This window comes from Indicator indicator, chromosome 3 (genome assembly GCF_027791375.1).
Source record: "Indicator indicator isolate 239-I01 chromosome 3, UM_Iind_1.1, whole genome shotgun sequence".
Classification (NCBI taxonomy): Eukaryota; Metazoa; Chordata; class Aves; order Piciformes; family Indicatoridae; genus Indicator; species Indicator indicator.
The window spans coordinates 44,347,171-44,365,738 of NC_072012.1; the positions used below are offsets into that span (position 1 = coordinate 44,347,171).

Here is an 18,568-nt window from a genome sequence, read left to right on the forward strand (position 1 = left end):
AAAAATCAGCTTTTAGAAGTGACTTACTCAGGCTTCTATATTAACAAGTATTTGACTATATCAACATGTATTTGCTCAAAACCTTAAAATTATGTCAGGTACATGATTTTTTTTCGTAAAGTACATGTAATTTAGCTCTCACTGAAGTCTGTGGAGTTTTCCTGATGAGCCTGAATAAAACAGGTTTGCTTGTATTGTTGAGTGTGTATCTTATCTCTGATAATCTGAACTTCTTTGGGCCAGGTGGAGCAGCAACCTTATATAACACAATATTTCTGCAGTCAAGATTCTACTCCAAATCATATGATGACTATATCTTATCCTTTAAGTGTGGGGTTTTTTTTCTCCTAGGTAGGATAAGATTATGTTTTGATTATTTAAAAAAAAATGTTGGTCTGCTACATTTTTTAGCATGTATGAGTTCTAAAAAAACCTGAGTGGAACAGGCCCAGAAAAAATGACCAGGGGGTTGGACCACCTCTGCTAGGAGGGCAGGATGAGGGAGCTGGGGTTGTTCAGCCTGGAGAAGAGGAGGCTCCGGGGAGACCTAAGAGCAGCCTTCCAGTATGTGAAGGGAGCCTACAGGGAGGCTGGAGAGAGACTGTTTACAAAGGCCTGCAGTGACAGGACAAGGGGCAATGGCTTCAAACTAGGGAAGAGCAGATTTAGATTAGATGTTAGGAACAAGTTGTTTACCATGAGGGTGGTGGATCACTGAAACAGCTTGACCAGGGAGGTGGTTGAAGCCCCTTCCCTGGAGATATTCAAGGTGAGGGTTGATGAGGCTCTGGGCAGTGTGATCCAATTGGGGATGTCCCTGCTGACTGTGGGGAGGTCAGACTAGATGAGCTTTGGAGGTCGCTCCTGGCCTGGGCCATTCTATGATTCTGTGACAGTCAATTTATTATGACAATCATCTGTCAAAACAGATAATATTAAATAAATCTTGGAGACCTACAGCAAGATCCTCTGTTGTAGGCTAGTTTGTTTGAAATTATGAGCTAACTGAAATTACAGATTTTTTTTTTCAGATGTTTAGGGTTTTGTTTTATTGTGAGACCCTAAGCAGAAAGAGCATAATGATAAATAAAAGGAAGGAGTAATAATGTGAAGGTAATGAACAAGTAGATAAGCATCAAAAGGTTCGACCTCAATAAGAAGGACAGAATGAAAGTCTGCACAGGAAGTAAAGCTCTAAGCCAGAGTTTATGGAAGTTAGTATGGAATTTTTTCCATTTATTTCAGTCAGTGATAGAACTAGCAAGTAATGAAGGAGCAAGCTGAGCAAAGGGGCAAGAAAGGCAAGAGGAATCCGTTCTCACAAATTTTTCACTGCCTTTTTGGTGTTGAAGTTACATCCATTGTCAAATAATTGCATTATGTGTTTAAAGAAGGGCACAGGGTTAAAAACAGCCTTGCAGTTTTATAAGGAGAAAATCATTCCCTGTCTTGGAACAACATTCACGTCTGTGACTCCTTTGGAACCTGATCTTCTGTCTGAGCAGCTCCTCCCAGGTGTGCAGGGGGTTATCCCAAAGACTAGGCATGTGCACGAGAATGCAGTGCTTCTTGAAATGTGTGCAGTAACTGCTGGAGTTCTTTGGAAAGGGTTTTAGGCATATGCTATTGAGTTAGGGAAGAAACATCCAGGAGCTTCTAGAGAAACATCTTACTTTGACATGATGAGGCTTCTACAAGACGTTTGGTTGGGCAAGACCATTTGTGATTTAGATTCCCTAGCTTAGCAAGTAAGAGTATTTGCACTGTGCCTACATCAAAAGTGCTTCTTGACATTCTCACTATCAAAACAAAGCTTATTAGAGTATTTGAGTTGACAGTGCAAATGTCTGATTTTGGGATGGGTTTTTTGGGGTTTTTTTGCTGTTATAATGACAAATACTGTGTAGCCATTGAAAGTTGAGATAAATACTATATTTAGAAAGTAGATTCTCTGGTCTCCTGAAAAAGAAGTTGCTCTTTCTTTGGCGCTGGCTGGAGAAATGCACTTTGGAGATGGAATTTAGTGATTATACTTCCTTTGCTGAATCACATCAAATCCTGCATTGACAATGGAAATAATGAATGCCAAAGAAATTAAAAACTGCCACATTTTGCAGTGTTGTATTTTCTAAAAGGTGTGAAGGATGAAGATTATCTCATGTACTTGAAAAAGCACATTGTTGTATTTAATAATGACTACCAGATAGATATAATGGCTTTATACTTTGTTCTGTCTTTCCAGAAATGGGAGAATGACCTTGGGTATAACATAGAGACAAGAGTTGTCAAGTTCATAACCCCATAGTGCTCATTTCTAGACAAAGACATAACAAAGCAAAAGTCTAATGAATGGGATATCAGAAGGAACACTGCAGTGTGAGATCTCCAGAATGCTCTTCCAGGCTTCTATCATTTGGAAGTGGGGACAGATATTCAACTTTAGCTTACATGCTACTCCTCTAAGATAGAAGTGAAGTCTTTGTGTTCCAGAACTGGTCCACTTGCTTCTGAGACCATGCAAAGTTTTAAAAAATCACAGCATGGACTTTGACATACTTTTGTGATGGGTTTAGGAATTACCCCCCCCAACATAAATAATTGTCAGACTAGCTCTGAAGGTTTTGGAAGCAAATGAAGCTATATTTACAAGCAAAATAAAATCTAGAAATATGAAATGCAATGAATATGTACAATATATATATTTACAGTTTATAAACAGCACAGGGATCCCACTGGACAAAGCTAAGGGGGGACAAACAGCTCCCCCTCCCTCCCCCTGTACAAGGGACAGAGAGAGGAAACAGAATAATCTGCTGTTAGTACTTAGCCATAAAAAGAAACTCAGCAAAGGTCAGCAAAGCCAAGCAGAAGCACCAGCTAGTACCAGCTACAGCTAGAGACAGACAGAATAGCTTATGCAACTAACTTTTAGGCCAGTTAGCAAGCCAATGGAATTATTTAGACCTTATCATTATTTTCCTTTTACATCCAATGTTAATTTATCTACCTCTAATTATTTTCTTTGGAATTTTCCTAGGCATCAGCCTGTAACTGTGACAACTTTGTCCCTTTGTTTTATTTTATCACCAGCTGATATCCTCACCTCCACAAATACATGGAAAAATCAGACTTGCTATCACTTTTTCAACAACAAAGAAAGCATTTAGGTATTTGTAAACACACCAGTCTTGTATGTGAATGACCTTGTCTGCAAGCAAGCAATGAAATGAATAATATTCACTTCACTACAAGCTACTGATCAAGATGCACTTAAAAATCTGAAAACAGATGCGATCAGTAGCAAGTTAAATTTAGTGGACTCATCAGTTCAAGTGTTTTCTCCAAGTAAGAAGGAAAAAATAGAAAGTATTGATACTACTGAATGGAACATAATTTTTGAGCTGTCTTAATGACTCTGCTTCTGAGAAGAGCAAGAGCACATTATTCATTGTCTTTGCAAAATTGTTTTGTTGTCCTTTTTTGCACAGAACATATCCTTGAGCAAGAACGCAACCTGTCTACCTCCTCTTTTTCCATGAGTCACTTGTGAATCATGATTGTTGTACATTGTCCTCCAAAAGCGAGTTATTTTATGAGGATGAAGTGTGCTAAGTATGAAGAACGGTGACACAAGTCAAAGTCACTGCAGATATTATTAGGATGTTCACATGGAAGTTGGTACGTTGATGGAATTTTAAATGGCTTGTGGCAGACATCCTCTGGTTTGAAAAGGATGATGCTCTACATGCTGAAGATAAATAGTAGATTTGTTTTTCTGATATGGTGATCATTCTGTCATGTAGTACTGGAAATTATGTAATTTGATTATGGTTTGCCCTTCCTATCCTTCAGGATCCTTCTTTTAATTTCTAGTAGTGAAATTGATACTGGTATCTGTTTAGACTGTTAGTGGAGGTACAGATGTCTTTCCCGTATGTATGACCTTTTTTTCCCAAAAAAACTTCTGAAACTTCTTCTCAGTGAGATTTAGATGGGCTGGAGAGCTGGGCAGGGAGAAATTGAATGACATTCAACAAGGGCAAGGGTAGAGTCTTGCACCTGGGAAAGAACAATCCTATGGATCAGTATAGGTTGGGGACTGAGCTGTTGGAGAGCAGTGAAGGGGAAAAGGACCTGGAGGTCCTAGTGGATGGAAGGTTGATCACGAGCTAGCAATGTGCTCTTGTGGCCGAGAAGGCCAATGCCATTCTGGGGTGGATTAGAAGGGCTGTGGTTAGTAGGTTGAGAGAGGTTGTCCTCCCCCTCTATTCTGCCCTGGTGAGGTTGTATCTGGAGTATTGTGTCCAGTTCTGGGCTCCACAGTTCAGGAAGGACCTCAGGGAACTGATTGAAAGACTTTATTGCAAAGCCACAAAAATGTTTAAAGGAGTGGAACATCTTCCTTATGAGGAGAGACTGAGGGAGCTGAGGGCTCTTTAGCTTGGAGAGGAGGAGACTAAGGGGTGACCTCATTCATGTTTATAAAGATGTAAAGGGTGAGTGCCAAGAGGATGGAGTCAGGCTCTGCTTGGTGATGCCCAATGACAGGACAAAGGGCAACAGGTAGAAGCTGAGGCATAGAAAGTTCCATGGAAAGAATAGGATTTTTTTTTCCTTGTGAGAGTGACAGAACACTGGAACAGGCTGCCCAGGGTGGTTGTGAAGTCTTCCTCTCTGGAGATATTCATGACCCACCTGCACGTGTTCCTGTATGATCTGCTCTAGGTGATCCTGCTCTGGCAGGGGGGTTGGACTGGATGATCTTTCAAGGTCCCTTCCAACCCCTAACATTCTCTGATTCTGTGATTCTTGCTTCTAAAAGGAAGTTTTCCACTTAAAACTTACAATCTTGTTGGAAGGATTTTTAATCAGTTGTGAGAGCAGGCTTGCATGGAGCATGAAACAGACACTGATGGCTGTGCATGCAGAGCCTCAGATGCAGTGCCATTGCTGGAGCTGCTCTTGTAGCTATACACATGTTCAATTAACTGAGAATTTACATTACATTCAAATTGCTACTACACAAAAGTTTCTACTGATATTTATTACATTTATTAAATTAATTTCCAAAACCAATCTGATTGCATAATCATCATGTAAAGTGTTATTTCTTACCTAAAAAACATATTTTTTTTTAATCATTAGAGTTTGTATTTTCTGTAAAAGAGAAACATGTTTGAATATTTTCAGTCGTTATTTCCACAGTTGTAGAAGAACATTTTGGAACCATTTAGTATAAATGCATCTTTGAAAAAACAATTCATTTGGAAAAAAATACAATTGTGTATTAGCAGCAGAGGTTGCATTTTGTGTAGAAAGAAACTATTCACTAAAAATTCTTGTTTTGACAGCCCAGCCTATTTTTCAGAGCATGTTATGACTGGGATATTGTTTTTGTTAAGTAGAAAACTAATATTAGAGAGGGCGAAAACATTTTATTTTACAGACATTGAAACATTTTTGAACAAATTAGTGAAATGCTTATACTTTTCATTTAGAACTAGTCTTCTGTTTTGAATGTGCCTATTTGAAAAGAAAAAGACTACCTTCATCTGGAACAAAGCATTGAAGGTGCAATGAAAAGTTTATGGGGGATTTGTCTGGTTTTGTTACCAAGAAAATCAGAAAGAAAACCCTCTATTATGTAGGAAGGAAAAACAGTATATTGGGGAAAAAATAATTAAAATACTTAATTGACAGTTTTAATCTTAAAGTAATGAAACCAGCATGAATACATCCTATTAATTACCATTGCCTATTTCACCAAATTCTTCTTACTTATGGAAATGTGATGATTTGAGAAAGAAGAGGAGCTAGGACTCTGCTCAGCCATTCACATTCCACTTTTCATAATGATTACTTTAGGCTGATATATTTTGCTTTTTATTGTTTGGTTGGTTGGTTGGTTTGCTTTTAAAGAAACATAAATTAGTATTTTATGGAGGTGTAAAAATTCCTACCTGTCCATTTCTCTTCTGTTTCAGTAAAACAACCGATGGAAGTTGGTTTGCCATCTACTACAATTATGTCTCTTGTTACCTTTCCTCTTGAAAAACACTCCCTGGGCAAACATGGAAATTCCAACGTATCATCATATGAATGAGCAGTGTGCCCAGGTGGCCAACAAAACCACTGGCATCCTAGATTAGATTAGAAACACTGTGGCCAGCAGGAACAGGGAGGTGATCATCCCCCTGTGCTCAGCACTGCTGAGGCCACACCTCGAGTGTTGTGTTCAGTTCTGGGCTCCTCACTACAAGAGGGACATTGAGGGGCTGGAGCGTGTCCAGAGAAGAGCAAGGAGGCTGGAGATGGGCCAGGGCTGAGGGATCTGGGGGTGTTCAGTCTGGAGAAGAGGAGGCTGAGGGGAGACCTCATTGCTCTCTATAACTGCCTGAAGGGAGGTTGGAGTGAGGAGGGGACAGCCTCTTCTTGGTGGCAAGTGACAGGACCTGAGGAAATGGTTTCAAGCTGCAGCAGGGGCATGTTACAAATAACATGACATGTACAAGCCTTTTGGCTGTTTGGGGCTTCAGAGTTGTATGGCCTTTATGGCCTTATGGACCATTTCTTGTTAAGCTAATGACAGAGATCTTTTGAAACTTCTTTTACCACATTCTGTAAGTCTGCAGCTCAGTGAGCTGAAGCAATACTGTGCAGCTTCTTCCATATCTTGGGCATAGCAGGAACTGATGGTTTTATTCCTTATTTAGACGCTCTGAGGTACTCATCATTACAGAGCACATGGAGAGGAAGGATGGCGAACAGACTATAACTGAAAGGTTTGCAACTTCAGCAAAGCAATTGGAGTACATTGGGAATAACACGAGATGTTCTCTAAATTCTTGCCTTATGGCATTTTTATAGAGAGTTTAGTTTCAACTAAGTGGAGCAGGTTGCCAATTTACATCTCAAAATATAACATCACATTTAACAGTGTTTTGTAGTTTCCAGTGTTCTATACAAGGGTAAAATGTTACGGAAATTAAAAGATATTTCTACAGAGCAATTTACTTTTTTTTTCCTTTTATTTTCTTTTTTTTTTTTCTTTTTTTTTTTTTTTTTAAGTACAACCTATTTGTTGGTTGGAACATCCCTAAAACAATGAAATCCTTTATTTGTCTAGGTGTCCCCTATAGAAGATGGCTCCTTTTCCTTCATGTTAAATGACTGTTCTGAAAAATGGAGGAAATTGAGGGAGTTTTACGTCTCTAACAAATAGATGATGAGAATGATTAAGAGGCTGGAGCATGTGCCCTGTGAGGAGAGGCTGAGTGACCTGGGGCTATTTAGTCTGGAGAAGACTGAGAGGGGATTTAATAAATGTTTATAAATATCTGAGGGCTGGGTGTCAAGAGGAAGGGGGCAGATTCTTCCCAGTTGCACCCTGTGATGGGACAAGGGGCAATGAATATAAACTACAGCAAAGGAGGTTTCTCAGTATGAGGAGGAACAGGAACTTCTTTACTGTGAGGGTCATGGAGCACTGGAACAGGCTCCCCAGAGAGGTTGTGGAGTCTCCTTCTCTGGAGACTTTCCATACTCATCTGGATGCATTTCTGTGCGACCTGCACTAGATTCTATGGTCTGGCAAGGGAGCTGGACTTGATCATCTCCAGAGGTCCCTTCCAAACCCTAACATCCTGTGATCCTGTGACATTTCTGTGCCTACTTTCATTAAAAAAAAATAAAAACATTAGGAGTGAGGAGCAATTGCATCAAGGAATGCAGAGACTACCCCCTGTAGATAACTTCTGACATTAGGAAGAAATTCTTCACCACAAGGGTGATGCGGTGCTGGAACCGGTTGCCCCCAGAAGTTGTGGAGGCTCCAAGCCTGCAAGTGTTCAAAACCAGGTTGGATGGGGCCTTGAACAGCCTGGTCTGGTAGGAGGTGTCCCTTCCCATGGAAGGGGACTGGAACTAGATAGTGTTTTAAGGTCCCTTTCAGCCCAAACTATTCTGTGTTTCTGTGGTTCTTTGTTCAGAGTCACTGAGCTGATAGAAACATTGCAGGAAATCTGAGGGTCGTCTTCCAAGTGCGTTCAGTCAGTGGTGAACAGATTTCCTCTGCAGATTGCTGTGTTCAGTTTTGGGCTCCTCACTGCTAAAAGGACCTTGAGTTGCTGAAACACATCTAGAGAAGGGCAACAAAGCTGATGAAGGACCTGGAGAACAAGTCCTGGAAGGAATGGCTGAAGGAACTGGGTTTTTTTAGTCTGGAGAGGAGGAGGCTGAGGGGAGACCTCATTACTGTCTACAACTACCTGAAAGAAGGTTGTAGGGAGGTGGGTATTGGTCTCTTTATTATCAAGTGACAGAATGGGAGGAAATGGCCTCAAGTTGCACCAGGAGAGGTTTAGATCGGATATTAGGAAAATTTTCTTTACTGAAATTGTGGTCAGGCATTGAAACAGGCTGTCCAGGGAGGTGGTGGAGCCATCATCCCTGGAGGTGTTCAGAAAACTTGTAGACTTGGCACTCTAGGACATGGTTTAATGTTATGTCAATGATTGGACTGGATGATCTTAGAGGTCTTTTCCAACCAAAACAATTCAATGATTCTATGAGTACAGGTATGCTTTTGTTGTTCTGAACTGCCTCCTGCCTCCCACAACATGAAGCTGAAGACAGCGAGGTGATGCATTTTTTTTTTTAAAAGACAATAGTCTTAACCATCCCAAATCCTGTATCTCTCATGTATTATATGAGTAATCAAAATACTGATTAGTGCTGCATTGTTTCTGTTTAGTTTGTAAATTATACTGATTTTTAAAGTGATTGCAACAAGATAAGTACTTAACTAGAAAATACAGGATTTTTTTTTTTTAATAGGAAATAATTCTGAAAGAGGAGCCTTCTTTGAAAGGTGTAGCTTTTGCTTACAGGATAAAAGCACACAGAGTATTTTTTTTCCTGGCAAACTAGAGATAACATAACTTTGTACTTCTAACTACCTACTTATGAATTTAAATAGAGCAGGGAGGAATGGCAGTAGTCACATTTCCTTCTACTACTTCAGTCTGCAGAAATAGTTTGAATGTGGGAAAAAAAAAAAAGTGGGACCCTGTGCTTGGGAGTCTGTACTTGGGATGTGATTGCACAGCAAGAAAACAAGCCTGGTAAAACAAGACACTGGACTTTGATTTAGAAAAGCTCAGGAGTACTTCAGGAGTACTTAGGTCTTCCTCTGATGCACTCTGAAACCATAGGTCAGTCATCAGGTTTGCTGTTCATCAAATTCTGAAATGGTTTCCTTTCTTTATATTTTTAAGTGTTTCTCAGGCATGGCCCAGGCTTTGATTTAACTAGTCACTCATTTCCTCTCTCCTTGAGAAAATGCAATCTCTCCATACACCAAGATGCACATTAATCTAATTTCTTAATGCTGAGCCCTATTATGGTATGGAGTAGTCTTCTGATGAGAACTGCAGAGTGATGTCCACATGCACTGTTTGAAACTGGGCAGAAAAAAATGTTTTAAATAAACTTTGAGCTGGCTTTTAGAGTAGACTCTGTGGACATTCTCATACCAGATTTACAGAATCACAGAACATGTATCTGATTGGAAGAGACCTCAAAAATCATGCAGTCCAACCTTCTATCCAGTACTGAAGGGACATCACTGGACCATGCCCCTAAGGGCCAGGTCCACATGCTGTTTGAACTCCTGCAGGCATGGTGACTCCACCACTGCCCTGGGCAGACCTTTCCAGTGGCTGATAATGCTTTCAGTGAAGAAATATTTCTACTATCCAGCCTAAACCTCCCCTGGCACAGCTTGTAACAATATCCTCTAGTCTTGTCACTTGTCATCAAGGAGAAAAGGCTGCCCCTTCCTTGCTCCGATCTCCCTTCAGGTAGTTGTTCAAACACATAAGCAAAGGTTTACCAAGAAACCTGCTAAAATAAAGCCTTTAAGTTACTTTTAAAAGTAAAAGATGGAGAGCAAAGTAGTGTTAACAAATAGAGAAGGGTAACTTGTGCAAGACCAGGGAGATTTAATGCTAATTCTGGGTGACGCTAAGTGAAGCTGTAACTTCTGACTTTTGCTATGGGCAAACAAACACTGCAGGTTTTTGGTTGTGGAAACTACTTGTGAGATAGCTAAGAAAGCAAGATTCATATTTTGTTTCTTTCTTGGTTGGCTTATTGCACAGCTGAGTATTTTGACAGATGTAAAATACATTTTGGAACATTCAGCTTTGCGGTAAATGTTAATACTTGTGCAGATGTGACTTTCGAGGAATGGAGTGATGTATCTTGTATTAATATATGGTAATGAATTATAGTTGATAAATTAATATTCATCTTAAATCCATCTTTGTAACCAAAGGAAAATGCATACAGCATATAACTTCCTATTTCATATTCATACTGATTCAGTCATTGATGCCATTCAGGTTTATCATAAGGCCAAATGAGTCTTAGCATTTATAGCGTCTCAGTGTGAGTGTCAAATTTTCTACCTTTCATCAAGCTGTCTCTGAAAAAAACGTTGCACTTTTTGCACAAATATTTTCTTTTTGTATCTTTTATCTGTTCCATCTAGGTGTCTGTGAATTTTCTGCTTATTTTGGACTATAGTCTTAAAAAAAAAAAAATAAAAAAAGAACTGTTTGCTGCCTTCTCTGAACATCACTTTTAAGATTAGGTGTGTAAAATTTCTAGCTGCCCTAAAGCAATAGGAAAGAGCCATGCTGAAGTAGTTGAATAATATAATATAAAGCAAAGCTTTAGCAGCAGTGCTTAATGCAAAACTGTGTGGGAAGATGATTTGCATTGCTGTTGAATGGATGTATGTGACGTATAGATTCGTTTTGCTGATCCACAGCCTTGCCAGATTTCTGGTAGTCTTTCACTCAGTGTTCAAAAGCAATGGAAAAAAAAAATTACGAGATGAGCTTTGAAAGTTACAGATTTGTGGCATTTATATAATGTATTTTGTATTTTAGTTATTTTCACTCTTCATATTTCATATGGTTGTGTGGTGTGTTTACTGTAGTCTGTACATAAATTATGCTGTAGATGTTCAGGTCATGGACATATAGTATCAAGGTGCTACAAGAAATGAAGTCTTCTTGGGATCTAGGTCAGGGCCTGGCACCAAGCCTTGGCCCAACACCAGCTAGGAGCAGGGCAGCTGGGGGGCACTGGGGCAGCTCCAGCCCCAGGCATTGGGCACCTCCCTGGCATCAGGGACTGGCTGGGGCTAGGCTAGGATGTTGGCCTATGGGTATACCCAGCTCAGTGGGGCCCAGAGCTGGGGAGGGCTGTGAAGATCTGGAGGCTGTCCCTGCTGTGGTATCACTAAAGTAGGGATTGAAGGCCCCACAGGGCTAAAATGGGATCCTGGGCTGTGAGTGTATAGGGGGACCCCCAGGGAGAGATCAGGAACAGTCAAGGAGAGTGGTGACCTAGGGGTTCTGATTTATTGAGTTCTCAAGGGAAAGAGTAAAATCTCCAAGTGCTACCATTTTAACGTCTAACAAGATAAAAAGTATCTTTAAGTGGTATTCTGATAATACACAGAAATAAAACTTCAGTGTGTTTTTCCAGGGTTGAGTTGATAGTATTGTGATCTGGTGAGTTTATAAAATAACAGGATTTTGCTACTTGCACTGGGCAATGAAAGATTACATATATATTGTGAAATGTGAAAACCTGGTACATGGTTTGCGATGAATTTCTTTTGTGTGTGTGTGTGTGTGCATTTATCTCCAAATTTAAAATGCATAATTGAGAAGGGATTTCCTAACCCATTTTCTTACAGTTATACCCAAAAGCTATGATTCTGCAGGTTATAGCAAGTGGGAAGTTCTTCTGTTCAGCCCATTTGTCTTGAGTAGGCATGAAGTACCTTGTAAGGCAGTATCTCAACACACTCAGTGGACAATGAGGGAGGTGAATTCTTGTGATCCCCTGAAAGAGGCTATCCCTGCATGGCAGGGCCACAGAGGCAGTAGAGTCACAACAATGACTTGGAGGAACAGTACAAACCAATTTATGATTTTTTTCCTGACAATAATCAACGGTGTAAGTACAGCTGTTTTGACACAGGCACTACTTTCTTGCCAACTACTTTAAGGCACAACTAGGTTATGTCTATCAAGGAGGGGAAAGGAAAATTGAGTAACAAGAAAGAGAAACAGGGGCAGAGAGAAAGACAGAAAGTAAGATATGACCACCCTTGGATCCAACAAGGTTTCATGGGATCAGTCCAAATCTTTAGTTCGTTGGTGGTGGGTGCACAGCAGACCAAATACACTTGGCAGATGGGTGCCATCCTCCAATATACATAGGAAGCATAGAGAGGTAGTGCTAATTTGCATGAGCTCCTTCCAGTGTAGTGTCCACTACAGACCTTTCCTTGGAGCAGTTGCAGTGGTTTAGCAAAGAAATTAACTCAAGGAAGACACCCTCCTGCTTATACAGAACCTATGTGGTAGGGTGGGGGTTGGTCTCTTCTCCCAGGCAACCAGTAGCAGAACAAGAGGGCACAGTCTCAAGTTGTGCCAGGGGAGGTATAGGCTGGATGTTAGGAGGAAGTTCTTCACAGAGAGGGTGATTGCCCATTGGAATGGGCTGCCCAGGGAGGTGGTGGAGTCACCATCGCTGGAGATGTTCAAGAGGAGACTGGATGAGGCACTTAGTGCCATGGTCTGGTTGATTGCTTAGGGCTGGGTGATCGGTTGGACTGGATGATCTTGGAGGTCTCTTCCAACCTGGTTGATTCCATGATTCTGTGATTATATGTCTTCCTATTGTTAACTTATCTGCAAGGAACAGGTCTTTCCTTGAGCCAGAAAGGAGGAAGCCAGGGCTGCTGAGGGCCATTGAGACCTCCTGCCTCTGGGCAGGCCTTGCTTATCACCACAGAAAGTTTGAGACAGTAAGAGTCAGGCTCTTATAGGCAGTTAAAGTGACCCAGAGACTCAAAAAAAATCATTTAGCTGCCTTTTTTAACTCCCTAGCAGGAAGATGAGGAAGCCAATTATATATGCCTGAGTGAAGAAACAGTGTAAATCAGTGTGATTTATTATCAATACACAATTAGGTTATAACTCAGGTTTGTTAGAGATGACAGTTGTCATTGAGATTTTTAAAACAAAAGTAATTCACAACTCAAATGAGTCTTGAAATTCTTTTATGTGGCATATAAATTAGTCATTAATATACCAGTGATCATGGTCACATGATCTTATTTAGTGGTTCAGAGCTTAATGACCTGGAGGTGTTGCTTTTATTATAACAGGGGTATTTCATGTAATTACTTGACTGAAGGGATATAATGAACTTATTTATAAACCATGTACGATTTTTACAGTCTTTGTTGTATCACAGTTTTAGCAATTGTCTAACATGCAGGAAAAAGGGCACTTCATTTAATATGGAAGAATAAAATCATCATAAGGAAAAACACACCGTTATTTTCCCTATAAATGATGATTAATGTGTATTTTAACACTTTCATATGAGGTCCATTCTTTTCAAAGCATTTTGGGTTGGTGGTAAACAGTCTTAATGTGGCAGCCCTAATTATAGAAATGCCACTTCAGGAAATTAATAAAAATAATTCCATTAGGAGCCCCGTGATTATTTTTCTGAAGATTGTCTAGCCCATTTAAGTTGCAAAGGTATAGGATGCTATTAAATGGTGAAGTCATGCATTTTAATAGTTGTGTCATTCTGAATAATTTCAAGGAAATCATTAAACAAATCCTGTGATACTGTTAAAGAAGCTTTTAACACAGTAGAGCATTCATACCTCATTCATTGTCAGCTTCCAAATATAAATTGGAAAACAGGTATAAGTTAAATCACTTGAGAGGCTGGGTGATTAACCTAGTTAGCAGCCTCATACAGTCATTGCTGCTCCACATAACAGCAGTCATATGGGCTTACATCAGTGGGATAACTTTGTGTCCTGGTGGGACAGATTGCCCTCATTCTTTGGGGCATCTGCAGTATCCCTATTGCTTTCACTGACTTTAAAAAACGGCCCAGATCCTTAAAGATATCTTTTGCCTAAGTGCCTTTGATTCCTCTAAGAGGTTAAATAAGCTTCATATGTACTGTTAAGCACAGCCAGAGTTGTTATCTAAACCTCTTGTCTTCCTCTGTGAGGCTGGTAGCTCAACTTTCACACATCCACTGGCTTCAGTTAAATAGTCCTCACTGTGCCTGTAATTAGCTTAGAGTGGCTAGCAGCAGCAGTCTCGGCAGGGCAGCAGCAGTCTCGGCAGGCAGCAGCAGTCTCAGCAGACAGTAGCCTACATTGCTGCAAGTTCTTGGAAAAGAACTATTGATATTTTCTTTTTATCTAGTCGTTGTAATTTTGGGGAGAAATTAGAAACCTCTAATACCACTTCATTGCTTTCATGATAAAAAACACAAACCTGGTATAAAATCTGTGTCTCCAGAGTATCATATGTTATTTTTTTATTGACTACAGGCTGGCCAACTGAGTACAACTGGCTGAGAACTTCAGTATTTTTTGGCTTCTCAAGCTCCTCAAAACTGATACTGAATTGCGTGTAAGGGAAGTCGTAGAAAGAGCACACAGTGCATCATGCTGGAGGTTTGTCTCCTCTAGGCAGAATTATACAAATATATATAACTTAGCACTTTGTCATCTGTCTTCTGAGTGGATTTATTTCAAAAGAAAGTTGGTCTTTTCTAATCTGAAAAGAAAAGAGCAACCTACAAACATAATCTAGCTCATCACCAATGAACAAGTCTTCAGTAAGTCTTCCTTCTCCCTAGAGGAACAATCTATACTGGCAGTACATAGGTACTTCTCATAATATGTATGTGCACAGTTGTCACAGAAAGACTGACTGGACTGTTGCCATTATAGAGCTATGGTTAATCAATAAAGAGGTTCTGAAGTGTAGAGTTAGGCTTACAATAACTGTTAGTTGAGAGTTGCAGAATCTGAACTCATGAATGTAGGAAACGTTGACAGCTTCATAAAGGCTAGATTTGGTCACCAAAGAATCCAGAGACAGAACATAATCTTAAAAAATGGCATCTCTAGTAAACCTTTCCTTTCTAGACTAGGATGGGAATTTAAGCCACTAGGACAGCATTTGTGGTAACATGCTGATGTAAAATGCATTAAAACTTTTTTTTTTTTTTTTTTTTGAGAATATTCTAAGGTCCTGCACCTGGGTCAGGACAATCCCCATTGTCAATGCAGGCTGGGGGAGGATGTGATAGAGAGCAGCCCTGCAGAAAAGGGCTTGGGGTGTGGGTGGATGAGAAGGTGGGCATGAGCCAACGATGTGCATTTGCAGCTCAGAAGGCTAATTGCATCCAGAGATGAATGAGAAGTGTGGCCAGCAGGTCAGAAGAGCTGATTCTGCCACTCTGCTCTGCTCTGGGGAGATCTTATCCAGATCCAGCTTTGGGGCCCTCAACATGAGATGGACACAGACCTGATGGAAAAGGTCCAGAGGAAAGCCACAAAAATGATCAGGGGGCTGGAGCACCTTTCCTATGATGACAGGCTGAGAGAGCTGCGGTTCTTCTGCCTGGAGGACACTCCTGAGAGACCTTATAGCAGCCTTCCAGTACCTAAAAGGGGCCTAGAAGAGAGCGAGGGAGGGACCTTTTACAAAGGGTTGTATCAATAAGACAAGGGGCAGTGGTTTTAAACTAGAGAAGGGTAGATTTAGATAAGGCATTAGCAAGAAGTTCTTTACTATGAGGGTGGTGGAACACTGGAACAGGTTGCCCTGGGGTAGAGGCCCCATCCATGGGATATTCAAGGTCAGGCTTGATGAGGCTCTAAGCAACCAGATCTACTTGGAGACGTCCCTGCTTACTTCAGGAGGATTGGACTAGATGACCTCTAGAAGTCCCTTCCAACCTAGTGCATTCTTTGATTTTTCATTTTCACTGTGTTCAGCAGATTGTCAATAAGCAGACCGCCAACTTGATGTGGTACTGGTTGGTCACAGTGCAAACAATGAAAGGTTAGAGAGGTCAGACAATCATAAAATTTATAATGCACCAAAAGTGGAATTATTTTGGAGTTTGTGTGCAATTAGTTTGCGAATAAATGAAGTTTAGGCAGTCTTGAATGTAATAGAAAAACTGCTATAGTGTAAGTATTCTGTTGAAAAGAATTTCATATCAAGTCATGTGCAGTAATAAAATGTAGCTAGTATCTTAGCAACTGTATGAGTGCACATCAGCATAGGCGTGCAACTGTTTCTTTGATTGTTTATGCTGATACATTGTGGGTAGGAAAATGAATCTGAATTTCTTGAATTTCTCTCCAAAAGGCTGTGGGGTTTTTTTGCTTTTGTTTTTGTTTGTTTGTTTGTTTTGGTCTGCTTAAAGTCAGAAAATTCTGAACCCTGAGATTCTGCATAAAACACAGTGTGGGTTGTTGCAAAAGCCGTGCCAGGCTTCCTTAAAAAGAGAGATTCTACAAAAGTAAGGTGCATCAGTAACAATTTTTGGCACAACAGTAGACATTCAGTTGGTGCGCTGTGAAGCAGAATGGCAATGAGAAAGGCCCACAGGGAGGATGGTAAAAGCATCAAGCAAATTGGAGAGAAGTCACACCTAAAGGGGCAGCTTAAAGCATTGCAAAACACAAATCATAACAAAACCTACTAAGCAAAATGGTTTCTCAGGTGGCTCAGTAGGTTTTTTTTCTGCTGTGACTTTGTAACCGGTTTGGTTTCAGGACCCCGAGTTCCTGAATGTGTTTCAAGGGTATTCAGCAGGCAAACGTTTCCCTGTTCTGCTCCATTTGTTTCTCTGTTATAAGTTAGGTATCAGTATTAACAAAATAAAGCTTTTCTCTTGAGAGTGTATTTTTAACACAGCGTGGGGAATTGGTGGAGTCTGCCTCATGCACAAACCCTGCTCCTGCCATCCTATTGTACTTCAGGTATACTTAAAGCAAATTCAATGGGCCTATATATAAATAGAAACAGCAGACTTATGAGGTGTTCAGTCTCATGTTTGTTTGTGGAAAGAGAATGTGACCTATTCCAGAGACACAAAAGTGCCTAGCTTAGAGGGAAGGATTTTGGCAATTAAGTAATTTTTGATGGGGGGGGTGGGGGGTGTGGTTATGCATTTTATATTATTATCGTGGCTTTGGGCAGGGAAGGAAAAAAGTTTATGTTTTTATACATGTTATTTATTTTGAAAGTGATATTTGGCATTACTGATTTGTATCCCAACCTCATCTTGTACTTTTCTTTCTCAGATTGTTGATTTATTGCTTTCAAGCCACCTCAACAGCTGTGTGACGCAGTTACCCGCAGGTCCTTTTAAATTATACATACCTGAATGTTCTTTTTAAAACAAACCACAAGTGTTTCTGGCACGTCACACACAGATATGCTCCAATGCAGATCTTTTGGTATGTTTTGGGTTGAACGAAAGTTCTTCTTGTGTTGTCCTCGGCTGAAAGAGGGAAAGGAGAGATCCCCAAATCCAGGTCTTTCTCTGAGCAGCCTCCAGCATGTGGTATTTTCAGTAAAGATGTCTTTTCTCTTCTCCATGAGTTCTTTTCTTCTTACAGCAGGCAAAACTTAGGGCATGGAGAGAGGGTTCCTGGGCTGCCACGTCCAGGCTGAATGGTGATGTCTTTTTTTTCTCTGAGCTACTAAAGCTCAGTGTCTTTTATTTAGTTAATCGCAACTCCCCCAGCCCACTCCCCAGTCACATTAATGCATATGCGACTGTGCTATCACAGTAGGCAGAGCTGACCCATCAGGCAGGTCGTTCACAACAATCTTATGTCTTTTGTTGGACATTCCAGAGGGTCTTTTCACCATCCCCTCCCTGGGCAGATTTTATGTTTGTTGATTTACATCAAGAGAGACAAGGTTTAGTCTCTTACACTTATTTATAGAAAACAGACTTCTTGCATTAAACAAACACTTGGTTTACATGTTCTTTGAAAGTGAAAGAAGCACCAGGGCTGGCTAGCTACACCCGTGTGGGTTTGATGTCAGGAAGAGAGACAGTAATCACCTGGCAAGCAGGAAGAAGATTGATGGGCTGGCTGTTTGCAGTGTGCTGCTTCATGTCAGGGAGGAAGCTGGCCTGTCCTGAGTTACTAATTTGGTGAGAGCCTGTTAGAAGATGGTTTCCAGTTAGCAGAATGTTTTTGCCCTCAGTCTGTTGGCAGATAAAGGATCTTCAAAGTGGAATTATGCAGCACCTGAAATTAATTTTTCTTGAAGAATTTACATAAAAGTAGCAGGGGGAATAACAGAGTGGTGGTCTTGTCCCTAATAAAGGATCTTCACTCACTGAGCAAAACAGCAGTCCATGCACTGAGTCAAGATGTTTCTGGTCTGCAGAACAGGGTATTAGGCATCTAACTGCAGCCAGCACTCCCAGAATTGCAAGGCACACAAGATGCCTGACTGGATATTTCCATATCCATCCTGCAACATGCATATCACACAGAGTCACAGAATCACTATGGTTGGAATAGACCTCTAAGATCATTATGTCCAGCCACTACCTGACTCTACCAGGGCCACTACTACACCATATCCTGTAGCACCATATCTAGGCAGCTTTTAAA

General features: G+C 40.6%; 1 protein-coding gene across 6 annotated transcripts in view; it reads left to right on the top strand.

The window, feature by feature from the left end:
* Nucleotides 1–18,568, top strand: part of PPFIA2 (PTPRF interacting protein alpha 2) — a 309,460-nt gene that overhangs the window by 9,144 nt on the left and 281,748 nt on the right. For 5 of the 6 annotated variants that reach the window (XM_054399556.1, XM_054399558.1, XM_054399560.1 and 2 more), the window contains exon 2: nt 4,132–4,157. The exons of the other annotated variant lie outside the window; for it this stretch is intronic. In XM_054399556.1, the coding sequence (XP_054255531.1) occupies nt 4,132–4,157 (26 nt within the window). The remainder of the gene's footprint in view (nt 1–4,131; nt 4,158–18,568) is intronic. 6 annotated transcript variants of the gene reach the window in all.